The sequence below is a fragment of the Leptosomus discolor genome, chromosome 6 (genome assembly GCF_034619465.1).
Source record: "Leptosomus discolor isolate bLepDis1 chromosome 6, bLepDis1.hap2, whole genome shotgun sequence".
In the NCBI taxonomy this organism is placed as follows: Eukaryota; Metazoa; Chordata; class Aves; order Leptosomiformes; family Leptosomidae; genus Leptosomus; species Leptosomus discolor.
In genome coordinates, this window is record NC_141396.1 from 2,939,708 (window position 1) to 2,954,018 (window position 14,311).

The 14,311-nt window shown below is 48.9% G+C and overlaps 1 protein-coding gene across 1 annotated transcript; it reads right to left on the reverse strand.

The window, feature by feature from the left end:
* Positions 1–3,176: 3,176 nt before the first annotated feature.
* Positions 3,177–3,984, reverse strand: FOXI2 (forkhead box I2). Its single transcript, XM_086466795.1, has 2 exons — positions 3,495–3,984; positions 3,177–3,391 (listed from the first exon to the last, which is right to left on the reverse strand). Exons 1-2 carry the CDS (start codon positions 3,982–3,984, stop codon positions 3,177–3,179), a joined length of 705 nt encoding a protein of 234 aa, XP_086322921.1.
* Positions 3,985–14,311: the final 10,327 nt, after the last annotated feature.

The window sequence follows — 14,311 nt, forward strand, 5'->3', positions numbered from 1 at the left end:
CAGCAGTGTTTCACACAAGGACAGCTGAGGAGCCATCAACCCGCTGCAGGCTGGTTTCTAGAAGGCTTCAGAGAAGCTCAAGGAGCCCTGGGATACCCTTCCAGACGCCCTGCGGCCAGTCCCTCCTGGCAGCAGTAAGGACAGGGGCTGACAGAAAGCAGTAGCCAGGTCATTTGCTCAGAGGTCTCTCAATTCCCTGCCTCATGGCTCACCCTGAACCTCCAGCCACAACCCGTCTGGCCCTCCCGCAGCCGTGCCCAGCAGGGACGAGCGTGGAGCTCGGGGCAGGGTAACGGCGAGGCTGCAGCCCGCTGTGCCCCACCACGCTGCCCAGGGGTGTCACGGCTCAGCGAAGCAGCCGTGGGTTGGCAGTCTCGAGAATTTGTTCTCCGAGAACTAGATGTGACTGTTTCTGGGCTTCCACGGGAGACTGGCCCAAGCAAGGATGGACCACAGCATCCCATCACCCTTTTTCAGCCAAGTCTGCAGCTGCCCGGTTAGCCCAGAGACTCGTTACCTGATGCAGTTCTTCCTTCGAGCAGTGTTTTTGCTTAGAGGGATTGCAACTTCTCTGCTCCAATTAGACTGATTTATTTAAAGAATTCTCCTTTTCTTTCCCGTACACAAAAATAGAATTAAGAGTACAACAGAAGCACAAAAAAAAATACAAATGATGGCCTCCAGGTACACATTGAATCATCATCTTAAATGGTCCCTGAAGAAAAGTTCTGGCAATGCAGGGGGGTCCTTCCACTGAGCTATCCATGGACTTCCCCAACGCAGGACCCAGCTGAGCTGCTAACAAAGACCACGCTGGGAGAGCCTGAAGCGCCTGCAGCTGCCCGGGGTTCTCCTCTTTGTGTTCTGCTGCATTTTCGGGGTCCTGCAATGGCATACTGTCCCGGGGCAGAGGTGAAAATGGGGAGTTCAGCCTGGACGGTTGGATCCAGTACTTTGTATCCTGAAGCAGAAGAAAACGTGGGTTGAATGAAATCATTTGTTTCCCAGCTCTGAGGTCAGTGTCTTTGCTGTGGGAAGGGTCCTCTGGCTCTGCCAGGGCAAGAGTTTCTCCATCCTTCCCATTTAAAAGTCTGTGCCCACTCAACAAATGAATTTCATAGTCCAAAGGCAGCATTTTAAAATTTGAATGGCAACTGAAACACATCGCTGTTTTCACCAAGAAACTGATCAACAAGCCCATTGGTTTGGGTTTGTTTGTTTGTTTGTTTTGGTAAGGATACAAAGCTATCTCCCCTCTTCACTCTCTACATGACCTGCTCACCACAACACTCAGCCACCTGGAAAAAAGCATCTTAAAATGCAACTAATTGCAAAAAATATAACTTTCCCTGCACTATTTAATGTGGTAAGCTAAAGGTTACACTGCTGAAACCAGAGACTGAAACCTTGAACAGCATCCTACTCACTTTAAAAAGGAAACAGGAGCTGTAATTTAAATGTCTTTTTACTGGATGACCCTGGAAAACAACAGCACGAACAAAGAGATTCTGTCTGCAACATTTTAAAAGCCATTTCGGAATAGTGATTTGTCTTGTATAAAAAGTGATTTTCCTTGTATGAAGCTTTTTTCAAGCAGGAGATCAATAAAAAAGAAATTTGCCTACATAAACCTACAGAGGACATGGGCTGACAAGTTCAGTTTGCTCTTTCCTTCATTCCACATCTACTGAAGTTGAGTATTGTAAACCAGATACTTTGCAATATTATTTATTACATTTTGGGCCAGGAAAAACGTCACTTGTATAGACAATTCCCCCCCTCCCTCAGCAACTTGCATCTCCGACGTGTTTTAGGTTCTTAGACTGTCTTGTTTATGAGGTATTTTTTGGTCAAACTTGCTTTATGGTTCCATTCTAACGCACAAAAAGTTTGCATTACACAGGTTGCTGTTTGGGGTTGCTTTCTTGTGAACTACAACAATAATATTTTTAGCTTTTCATTTAAGAAAGCTGCATTTTTGTCATAAATGAGGAAGAGCAGGCTGGAGGAGACAGGGAGCCAGAAAGGAAAGGCAACAGATTATACAGTTGACAATTTTGTTTTCTTCAAACTCAACGACCTTCAAAAAACGACTGGAAAACAAGAGCAGGCAACAGGCACCAGGCATTAATAAGCAAGTAGGGGGTGCCCAAAACCCTCTCATTTGAAGTATTTAATAAAATATCCAGACATAACCACCGTGGCTGCAGTCCACTGGTGCCACGTTGCATTCTCCCAAAGCTTCATAAAAAAAAAAAAAAAAACGCAGAAAACACACGTAGGTGTGGATGCTGTGGATAAACCAGAGGTGTGTTTACCAAGGCAGCCTCAAGCAGCAGGTACCCCAGGAAGCCGGCGGGTGTGCTGGGGGCCGCTGTACTGCAGGGCAAAGCCCGGGTTGCACCAGGACACCCGCACCACGGGCCACCAGCTCCCTAGATGCCATCGTCAAGGTGGTTAGCAGGAAAACCAGCAATTAAAAGAGCTCCTCAGCGGGGATCCGGCTCAATTTGGGACGCTCGATTAAATCTGAAATTCTTCGTACAAATTATGGTCAGCTCCACGGGCTGACACAAAGATGATCTTGTGTGTTTGGAAAAAAAGAATAAATAAAGGGGTTTTATTTAGAAACGCTGCAGAGGATGGCGGGGCTGGGTGCCCCGCACGCCAGCCAGGTCCCCACTGGGAGTAGGGCCTGGGGATGAAGGCACATCCCTCCATCTCCCTGGAGGTTCTCTCCTGGCATCTCTGGAGAGTCCAGGCTGCACTTACCTCCCCTAAACCACCTTGGGCTGCACTTACCTCCCCTAAACCACCTTCCATCCAGCGAGGGCCCCTCGGCTGCATGGCTGGGCTGCTGCGGGGAGCTCTGCTTTGCTCTCGGCCATGGAAAGGTGAGAAAACCATCCCGGACACCCACAGGGGGTTAAAGCCTTTCCAAGGTTTCGGTGGGAAGGGACAAGGTGAAAAAAAAAAAAAAAAAAAAAAGGAGGGAAAGCGGCACCAACAACCCGCCCCGACGGCTTCGCCCGGCTCCCAGCACACCCCCGTCCCCGCTCCCTCCCTCCTGCGCCGCTCTGTGTTTATGGGTCCTATAGAAAAACGTACGTTTAGGCGTTACAAAAATATGCCTCTCTGGTGCGTCAGTGCAGCTCGGTGCGCCCGGGGAGCCCCAGTCACGCCTGGGCCCCGGCGGCGCGGCCGTAGAGGGGGGCATCGGCGCCGGGGGTGCCCCGCAGCCCGGCGGGGCAGGACGCCCGCGGGCCCCCTCCGCTCCCCGCGGCCCCCTCGGGCGCTCCGGCTTCGGCCCGTCTCTTCCTCCTCCTCCTAAAATTGCCGTTATCGAACATTTTCTCGCAGTTGGGGTCGAGGGTCCAGTAGTTGCCTTTGCCTGCGGAAAGAGAGGGAGCGACCCGCGCGTTTCCCGCCTCCGCGCCTCACGGCGGGGCCGGGGGTGCCGCGCCCGCCAGAGCCCCCGTCCCTCATCCCCTTACCCGGGTCGTCCTCGTCCCGCGGGACCTTCTTGAAGCAGTCGTTGAGGGAGAGGTTGTGGCGGATGGAGTTCTGCCAGCCCGCCTTGCTTTTCTTGTAAAAGGGGAAGTTTTCGGCCACGTACTGGTAGATCTGGCTGAGGGTGCGCCGCCGGCCCGGCGCGCTGTGGATGGCCATGGCGATCAGCGCCGAGTAGGAGTAAGGCGGCCTGGCCGGCCGCAGGCACTCCGGCTGCGGGGCCAGAGCCGCCCAACCCCGCTCCGCACCCGCGGTGGGGCCCGAGGGCGGCCTCTGCGCGGGGGCGCAGCCCGGCGGCAGGAAGGGGGAGGCGGGCAGGTAGGGCGCGGCGGCGGGGCCGCCGAGCCACAGGTAGGGGTTGGCGGCAGGCGGGGGCTGGGGCCGGCCCGGCGGGTAGATCCCGGGGCACACCGCCACCTCCAGCAGCTCCTGGGCGTGGGGGGGAGGCTCGGCGGGCGGCCCGAAGGCGTGCATGCTCCGGCGGCGCCCCGCCAGCCCCGGCGGCAGCCCGCCGCTCCGCGTCCGCCCGCTTAAATACCGCCCGCGGCTCACGGCCGCTCACCGCGGACCCGCGCCCGCCGGCGGAGGAGCGGGGCGGGACACCCACCCCCTCACACCCCCCACACCCCCCCCCGCCATTCCCCCCTGCCACGGCCGGGCCGCCCCCCTCCCCTCCCCGCCGCCCCACGCGTGTCCGCGGGTACCCGCCGGGCCGCCCCCAGCCCCGCGGGGCAACACCTCCCTCCCTTCCTCCCTCCTTCCCTCACCAAACCCCAGCGAAGCCCCCTCGGTAAACCGCGGGCAGGTGCAGGAGCAGGGGAGCTCAGCGGCCCTGGGGTGGGCATCACCCTCCCCCCCCTAAAAAAAAAAAAAATTAGAAAGTTTCCTGGGGCAAACGGTGAGATTTTGGGAAAACAGCAACGGTGAGAGCCACCGGCTGATACCCTCTCCTGCTTCCTCCCCAGCCCAGGGCATGGAATCCAGCCAGCCGCAAGAGCCTCCATCCTGTCGTGAGGAAATGACCAGCAAGTCAGGAAAAGTGAAGAAGGTGCCTAAATCCTCTCGGCAAGTATCCGGTAGAGACTGGAGAACAAATGAGTTTCCAGGGCGTTTTGAGTTGAGCTTTTGATGTCGACTACAGCAGCGGTTACAGGGTGAGCTGATCCCATTGCATGGGAGATTCGAGAGCTTCAGCAATAAAGCTGAAACGTCCCTATTTGGCACCTTATAAAACAATTTCTGAACTTTACTTGACCTGAGCAACCCCTGAGGCCTGACACCTCCGTTTAGGATCTGCAGTGCTACGGTAAAGCAGCCTGACAGGCCTAGCTGTCCCTTCATTCAGCAAGCTTTGACTTCCAGCGAATAAATACATTTGCAAGAAATCACCCACCTGCTCTCCCACTATTCCTTTAAGTGCAAAATAAAAATCAGTATCATTTGGAAAGTAAAATTTCCCGCCTGCAAAACCCCTAAAGGTGTGTGTGCTCTTACACGAACGCCTGACGCTGAACTCCTTGACTCACGCTGAACTCCTTGACTCTCACTGAACTCCTTGACTCACACTGAACTCCTTGACTCACACTGAACTCCTTCTCTCTGTGCTCCACACTGCCAGCGCTCACAGCCTGGCTGGCCCCTGGGCAGAGCTGTAACGCAGCAAATGAATCAGCCAGTCTGGTGCCCACACACTGGGCTGCAAGAGACAGAAAGGATTTTCTTCCTTTTTGGTACTGCCGGCATTGACTTTAAAGTGAAATTCACACGATGCTTTGGTCCATGGCAAACTATGCACCAGCTTTGCTGGAGTATGGCAGCCACAAAAGACCAGGTGAATCGCTTGATTTTCACGTTTTTGACATACACGTGACATCCTGTAAAAACTTTTCGTCTGCATTTCTTACTCTCCTGTAAACGCAGAGGTTTGCGTTGTTTTCTCCCCTTGATGTTAAAATGGAAGAAAATAATCAAAAATTGTTCATCTTTGATAGAAGGCATATCATGATTTGATGAAAAAATGATTTTAAATTGCATTTCTGTATATTCTTTTGCTATAGGGTATGTCTTTTTGAAATTTCAGACCGTTCGTCAGAAGTACAGATGAAAAGCACGGCTTTTATCTGGAGCTATGTGTAAATATAAACGGGACGGGGATCTGTGGTAGAGAATTAAAACACCTTCAGGTGGCATCTCGTAGAAATAAAACACCTCCAGTTCTTAACCTGCCGATCTGTACTTTGGGTCTGCAAAAGTACATCTGTACCACTGACTCTTCGCATTTTCAGTATCATTCTTACGTCTGAACTTTTTCTTTCTAAGCCATGTTACTCGTGTGTGTGCGCACTCCCACGGCAGGTCTGTCTAACCCAGTACATTTTCTCCAGGAGTGGGGCACAGCGGGTGTGTCAGAGATGCAAGAAACACTCAGGAGATCCCATTCCTTCCTGCTGGAAGGCCGTGGATAGCTTCTGCTCTGGGGCACGAGTGCTGCGACCCATTTTGCACATCTATAGCTATAAACACATACATGCACACAAGCATAGAGGCTTATGCCAAGGCAAGGATTTGTCTCCAACACCCTCCACCATCCCAGAACTCCCGGGCTGTGCCTGTCGCTGAGGCAGCACCGCTTTGCCGGGGGTCCCTGCCCTCCCCCTTCGCCCTGTCACGATTCTGTGCCAGGAAAGGTTTAGGCTGCCGACCTCCGGGCCGCGCAGCAAGGCACACGTGCTTGTCCGAGATTTTGGAAAATGCTGAAGGAAAGCAAGCCAACTGCCAGTCACCACGGCCATTTGTGGCTTCGCTGGGTGGAAAAAAAAAAAAAAAAAAGGTTAAAGAGGTGAAAACCATTGTCCTACTAATGTAAAGTTTGCACTGAGTGTTCCTATATGCACACTGCAAGATCAGAAATAGCTGATTCATACGGCTGACAGGGTGTTCAGCTGAACACCAGGTACTTCAGGCGTATTTTTAGAAGATCTGTCTTCAACTCTCCAAAGCGTGAGGGCTGATATTCTTTCCGTTTCAGTGACACGAGTTCAGGAAACAACCCAACCCCAAATGTTAAATCGAAAGTTATTTGATTCCCCTGCACTTATCGATTGCCCAGAGACATTCGGCACCAAACTGACCTCTGGGTATCACCAGCTGCCCAAGGACGCTGCCGTTCCTCAGAAAGGCTGTTGTGTTTCCCGTGGCATTGCTTGTCTTCTCGCTGCCTCTGTGTGTGTGTGTGTGTGTGTGTGTGTGTGTGTGTGTGAGCTGCATCAGGGAAAGGTGTAACGCGTGTCTGTGCCTGTCAGGTTAGAGCAGACGGGCAGAGTGATGTTATTTGTGTTAGCCTAGTGCCTTGTGGCAAACTTCAGTGTGGGCTGGCTGAATTTCCATGTCAGTTTTATACATCTACCGTGTAAACAAGAGAATTTATTTCATATATTTACTAAATGTACAAATTTACAAGTCTGCAGAGAGCTCATTAAATTCTCCCTTTCTCAGCTGAGCTGACACCTGAGGACATGAAGATACTTATGAATAATGTATTTGTTAATGCTGACTTCTTTTTTGCTTTGCGGAAACCCAGCAATCCCCGGTAAACACCCAAACATAACTTAACTCCTTGATGCTATTCTAACCCGTGGGAAAACCACGTCTTGTTTTGAGACACAGAGCTTTTTACAGCTTGCTTTCCCCTCTTTAGCGTGTCACCTGGATTTCCGAGGCGGCGGGGCACGGTCGAGGGGCAGCTTTGGCAGGTCGCCGATGCACGTTTAAAACGCTGCGGGAGCTCACCAGGACCCTTCCCCGCAGCTTTTCTCACCATCGTGTGCTTCGCCGCCCAGCGCCACCCACCCACACCTGACAACCACTGCAAACGCTAGGGTTTGGAGCTCAAGAGCCCCTGCTGAGTTCTCCCAAACCTTCCCACCTCCAACCCGGCGCGTTGGGTTAATTGTGGGACGGCGGTGCCATCTAGTGGCGTTCGGAGCTGATCCGCGGAGCCCGGCGGGGATGTGCGCGGTGGGCGCTGGAAAGGGTGTCCGCTGGCCCCCCTCCTGCCACCCTGCAGGTCGGTGCCTTAAAGCCTGAGAAGTGAGGTGCACGAACGAGGAGGATTGCTTTCTCCCACTGCTCTCCGCAGCTGCCCGAGGAGGGGACGTGGAGAGGGAGGTGCTGAGCTCTTCTCCCTGGGATCCACTTGGGAATGGTTCCCAGCTGCGCTAGGGGAGGTTTAGACTGGACGTGAGGAAGCATTTCTTTACAGAGAGGGTGGTCAAACCCCGGAACAGGCTTCTTAGAGAGGTGGTCAATGCCTCAAGCCTGTCGGTGTTCGAGAGGCGTTTGGACTACGCCCTTAACAACACGCCTTAATTTTTGGTCAGCCCTGAAGCGGTCGAGGATTGGGACTAGATTGTGTTTGTAGGTCCCTTCCAGCTGAAATAGTCTATTCTATGCCACGCCACGATGCTATGCTATGATGCTCTCCTATACTATTCTATGCTACAGCCAGTGATGTTTGCAAGTTGCGTAGCGAATCCCCACCCCGCTGCAAAGCTCAGCCAGCTTGCTAAAGGCAACGCTCACGGCGGCACAGGCATTGCCAGGCCTGCTCTGCTCCTGGGTGTCAGTGTGCAGGACGGTGGGGTGGGGGAAAAACTGTTCAAGTCCAGCCTGGTCATCGTCTGCACTAGAGGAGGAGAGGGATTCACTGCAGCCGAGTTTTCTCTTTCAAGCTGAAGATCACCTGGGCCTGCCTTCCTTTCCCATCTCTTGCCACGGGTGCTTTGCTGTATCTTCTTAAAACGGCTTCTGCAAAGTGATTTTCAACTATTATGCTCCATTTCTTTTCAAAAATGTGATGGTGCGCCTGTATGTCTACCTGGCAATACCTGGGAACTGAGAAGTCCAAGCAGAAACCCCGAGTTTGGTCATCGTTGTGATCCTACCTAAGGTCCACCTGCTGTCCCGTGGCATCATTCGTCTCACTGCCGTCGGCTGTGGTTGCCTTCTAGCCGCAGTGGGTATGCTGCATGTTTGACTTTGTGTCTGGTTGGTATTTTACTGCCTCGTTCTATGCAAAAGGTGAATTAAAAGATCACAGTAGAGGCAATCGGTCAAAGGCAGAGTCAGGAATCAACTTCTCAAGACGAGCACATTTCAAACAAACAGGGCAAAGAGCAGCAGAGGAGCAGCACCCTTTCTGAAACCGGGATCGGTGAAAAAACAAACTGCTTGAAAACTCGGGACGGGCTGTGCCAGTGCCATGAGGGGTGTGCACAGAGGCTGGTTGGGAGATTTCAGCACAGTAATTCGCTTGAACAAAGCGTTTGATCCTTTTCTGGCAAAGCTGATGGAAACATGGGTGATTTGCACCAAAAACATCAGCCTGTGGTTTCTGCTCAAATGCCAGATGTTAAAATAAACTCCCCTCATTTAAAACAAAAAGGAGCGGTAGAAAGTGAAATTAAAAAACATGGTGAGAAATAACAAACAAGCAATCTAGCATGCGGTATCCAGAGCTTATCAAAACAGAACGAAATAGCGCAAATATCATGAATAGTTGTCCAAATATTATTTTGAATTCAACACAACTACGCTCATTTGGCATGACAATTATCAGCTAACAAATGGACATTTTTCAGGTCAATCAAGCTTGAGCCAATTACTCTGTGGCAATTAACTAAATTAACTCTAAAATTAGAATTCAAATAATCTCAGCAATTATGGTTTAATCCTGAAATGTGTCTCTTCAAAAGAAGCCAATAAGACAGACAAATCCACTGGAGTTTGCCTTATTTAAATGACACGCTATATTCTAATTTATTTTAATATCTAACTTCCAACAGATCAGGCAATCTTTTTTTCATGACCATGTGTTAAGAATGGCTTTGTACAAGAGAAATGTCGTATGCATTTTTCAATCTTTTGTGTCTCAACATAATAGACTTTGCATACACCAAAGGTTTTGGCATCGAATCCAGGTCCTTAGGTGCCGTATCCTGATTATTTGAATTTATATACTTCACATGGCTAAATCGTTTCATTCATATGCACTTCTGATTCTTCATGAAAATTTATGGGTTGGATTTCATCCATATTTTTCTTCTACCTTTATCAGAGTTTGCCTTTCAGTATTTAATTCAATCAGTTAATTTTCTTCCTGCCTATCTGTCAACGAAAGTTGTAAGAACAATTCTTACTTAATGAAAAGGTTTTTAAAGTCTGGAATATTCTTTTGGAAACTTCTGCAATTTTTAAAGATTTTAATAAAACTAAGCTTTTCTCTTTCATTTATTGAAATAACTACAAGTAATTGGAAATTCATATGCACTTACATGTCTCAGATGGAGAAGAGCCGCTACGGCACGCAAAGTGAGGTCTCCGCTGTGAAAGGGAGCTCAGCACCTCCAGAACCCCTTCAGATGCTGGTGTAACAACATGCAGGCATATAGTTATATTTGTATTGAACTACTCATACTTTATTAAAATAGGGCTGAAACTGCCGAGCCGGCTGACAAAGAGCTGAAGGGAGGATGTGGGATGTCAGCCGAGGGTGTACGAGCGGGTCCTACAAGTGGGGCATGAGGTTGGTGCTACCAGGGGACAAAATACTTTCTAATAACAGGGTAACTTCGTGGCACTGCTCCGTGCTCTGCAATTGATGTGAGGTTAAGGTGAGCAAAGCGATAGCCTTCTCCTCTGGCCTCTCACAGCTCTTCTCACCCAAGGCTTCCCAAGTACAGAAGGTTTCAGCATCAGCAGCTGGCAAATGATGAAACTCAGTAAAACCGCTCACTTCTTCAACGCATACACGCGACACAAGTTTCTCCATGGAGCGATCATCGTAACTAGATCCTCTGGCCCTCCCACGGGCCTTCCTAGTGGGGAGGGCCCCACCATTAAATCACCAAGCAGCCGACACCGCCAGCCACAGCTCTGGCCAGGCGAGACCCTGCCTGCCCCCTGTCTCCGTCATCCATGTGCCACAAGTTTGGGGCTGAGAGCTTTTGAATGCTCTGCGGAGATGGGACACAGAGCTGCTCTGCGCTGCTGGTACCCCCTGGTGGGGCCCGGGTTTGTGTCACCTCCTGGGCATCGCTTGTGCCACCTCCTGGGCTCCCAGGCACTGCTTTTCTGCTGCTAATCATGGGTGGAGATGCACAGGCCAGAGGCGCCGTGAAGCCAAAGACGAGACGGACGTGTAACTCTTCCAGCCAGTCAACCCACTGCTCATGGCCCGTCCGCAGGGCATCTCTCATCTTCAAGTTCATATTTAATACCTAGAAAACTGGTCAGATCTTTATCTTAAACCAGAAGATGTAGGAATTAGTTTTGAAAACAATGAAGTAGCTGCAACTATAGACAATTAACTTCTGGGCACGTGGTGAGTACAGTAGAGAGAAGACATGGCCTGTAGCAACAAACACTGCACCTAACGTACTCACATCTATCTTCTTAAATGAATGCTTTTCATTCCTTAGCAAGCAGTTCCTTCTTAGAATCGTAGAATCATAGAATCATTAAGGTTGGGAAAGACCTCTAAGATCATCAAATCCAACCATCAACCCAACACCACCGTGCCCACTAAACCATGTCCCTGAAGTGCCACATCAACAAGTTTTTTGAACGCCTCCAGGGACGGTGACTCCACCACTGCCCTGGGCAGCCTGTTCCAATGTCTGACCGCTCTTTCGGTAAAGAAAATTTTCCTAATGTCCAATCTAAACCTCCCCTGGTGCAACTTGAGGCCATTTCTTTTCTAAGATGAGAAGGCATTAATCTTTGCTTAAGCAAACCAGGACATAATGAAAAAAAGAAGTAAGGAAGCACCAGTAATATTTTGTTTTAATGTTTCTGAAGTTTACAAAAGACATACATAAACTGTCCCTGATTAATTTATATATTGCATACATAAATTATGGCTTTCATATATAAAACAGAGCACAGTTTTGTTCCTTTCTTAGTAAAAGGTTGACAAGCATAAGCACAAAGTAGTATTAACGTCCTCACAACATAAGATCATACGTTTCTTCATTAAGCTTTCGTTCAGTTTCACTACTCAGACTTTCATAATATTTTTTTTTTTCTCTCCCTCTCATTAAAATGACCTGAGATCAAGACCGGAAACTCAGAAGAGGCTGTGTTGGAAAATAAATTCCCTGCAGCATCGTTAAGGAGCAAATGTGATCCAAATCACTCACCAGCAATTTGAGCTGGAGAAAGGCTCCAGTAGGCAGCTCGCTGGACGCTCCAGCCAAGCTCTGTTTGCCTTCCCCTATGACTGGTATATGAAGTCCCTGCCGGGAAAACCTATTTAAGAAGTGGAAAATGCATTGATGTATTTGTCTTCTTTTGCATATTAAACACTTTTTCTCCCATCCTAAATGCATTTTGTTTTGGTTTTTTTAGTAATAACTTTTGTGGTTGTATATTCTGTATGTGCAGTATGTTTTTCAGACCACCTGTTCTAGACTGCTTTAAGATGTTACTGATCTACATTTCACCTATTTCCACCTATAAGTCCCGCCAGCTTTTATACTGCGACATCAAAAAAAAAAAGAACCAAATTATAATTAATGCCTTTCAGAAATATCTAAAGTGACATAAAATAACTTTTTCAGATGCAACAGGATTCCATTTTTCAACTCTCATATTTCCTGATCTGCCAGACTTAGAAAACGTGGGGTATAAAAATAAAGGTTGTATAAAAAAGGATACAGACATATTTTAAAGTTCTGTATATTGTCTTTCTGTTTCCTATTTACTTCAGTTCATCAGGGATTTGGTATGAGAGGCCCTTTCAATTTGCTGGTGTTCATACCTATTGATAGGAAGTGTCTTCGGTTGTTGAATTCTGGGGGGGTGTAACAGCTGCTTTTTATTGAGGAAAAATGTAAAGAAACAATATTTTATTAAGATTATGGAAATAAATTCATTAATTACATGTAAGGAATCTGCTTGTTTATGAATACATGGCCCAAACAATAGTACAAATCTTTCACGCACGAGCACCTAAACGCAAAACTCAACTACCTAAACTTTCGTGTGGCTGTAGCAGCACGACACTTTATGTGTTTGTGGGTGAAAGAACGGAGAAGCTGAAGGATTCCTTCATATTTAGTAAAAAACCCAACATTTGTCACGAAATTCCCAGCCACCTCTCCTGAACAGCGGGTGTCACTGTGCCCCTCTCGTGGTGGCTTTGCCCAGAGGGAAATAGCTCTCACCGTGCAGGACAACAGGGCACCAGGCTAATAATACTCGTGTATGTGTGTGCTTATATACAGCTACACATCTCTGCGCTTATACAGAAACTTGAACGCTGTAAAGTGTGATTTTTAGGGGCATTTTGTCAAGAAGTGCTCCGCGAAAATTACCCAGTCACCACCTCCTTTTCCTGGGGAGCATCTCCTCTTCCACGACTGCCCTGGACTAAACGGAGCGGGATCAAACCTTGGGCGTCCCACAGCAGTTTCACTGCAGAAGGGGCAGTGCTCGAGGAGCATCATGGGCGGCTGCAACGAGTCACAAAGGCCTCCCTTATGGATTAGTGGGGGCTGGTTTTCCCGCATTCGGTCTTAAGTAGGCTATTCATTACTGCAAACACATGTTTAATGGAAAGGCTGCACAGAATGTCTCCTCGAGGACCTGCTTTGTTTTTGAAAGTGTTTACGAGTGTTTACATCATGCTCTGTGATTTATTCTCAGGTTGGCTGAGGCTTGCTATGCTGGCCCACAGACAAAACCCATTTGTTTCCCCAGCCAGGGAGCCCATCTATCAAAGACGTGAAAGAAGGAGACAGGTTGCCAGCCAGAAGCCTGGGAGCTGGGCGGCATGGAGAGCTGGACGTCTGCTCAGCCAGGGATGCCAGCTTGTCCACCTTTCTGATTTCCACCCAAATTTCAGCAAAATAATGGAAAAGTTCGTTTTGGTGATGTTACATATACAATACCAGCCTCATTCCTGCAGCTGGTGCTGAGGGAGTACCTGGAAGAAGAGGTACCCAAGTCCCACTCGATCAGGCTCGAGCATCCTTGGCTCTCCATCCTTTCCCTGCTGATCTGCTCACCATCTGCGGGCAGGATCCGTCCAGAAGTTTGCATAATCTGCTGAAGGACAATACGGAGAGTCTAACAGCAGAGCTCAGTCCTTAGCACCATTCCTTGGGCTGTTAGCCATCGTTTGGAAACACCCCTCTGGTTGCTTGGAGCAAAAGGTCTTAACAGCTGAATGTTGGAGGCTCTTGGCTTCCTTTTTGGGCAGCTTGGGCTATAAGATGGAAGAGAGAGTTTTATATTCTGCTGGTTGCTTGAAGTTCTTTGAGGTCTACTTTTGTAAATACCAAAATTCCAAAGCAATTGCATTTGAATTGACCACTTCTGGCAGCTGTTGCAAGCCCAAACTAAGCTGTTTTCCCCAGCCTGGGTCAAATTTTGTGAGGATTTTGCCAGTCACCTGAGATCTTACAAAAAACCTGCTTGACAGTGTGTGTGCTTTCAACCATTCACCTTTAATTCTCATTTTTCAACTGGTATAAAAGCCAACCAACAGTTGAAAGAAAATCCAACCTCATTTCATTAACCCAGAGTATTGCTGATATTGGTAGGTTCATGACCTTCTACTAGCAGCTGCCTTGTGTTTAATACAGTATCAGCGGGATCTGTTTTCCTGCAAAACTGGCTTTGCTGTTCTGCAAAGGTATTTGGCCCTGAACAGAGCCGAAATGAGTGGATAATTTTGACATAACATTTTGCACTCCTTTAGCACATTGTACACAGCTATAACTGCGCTGTAATCGATGGG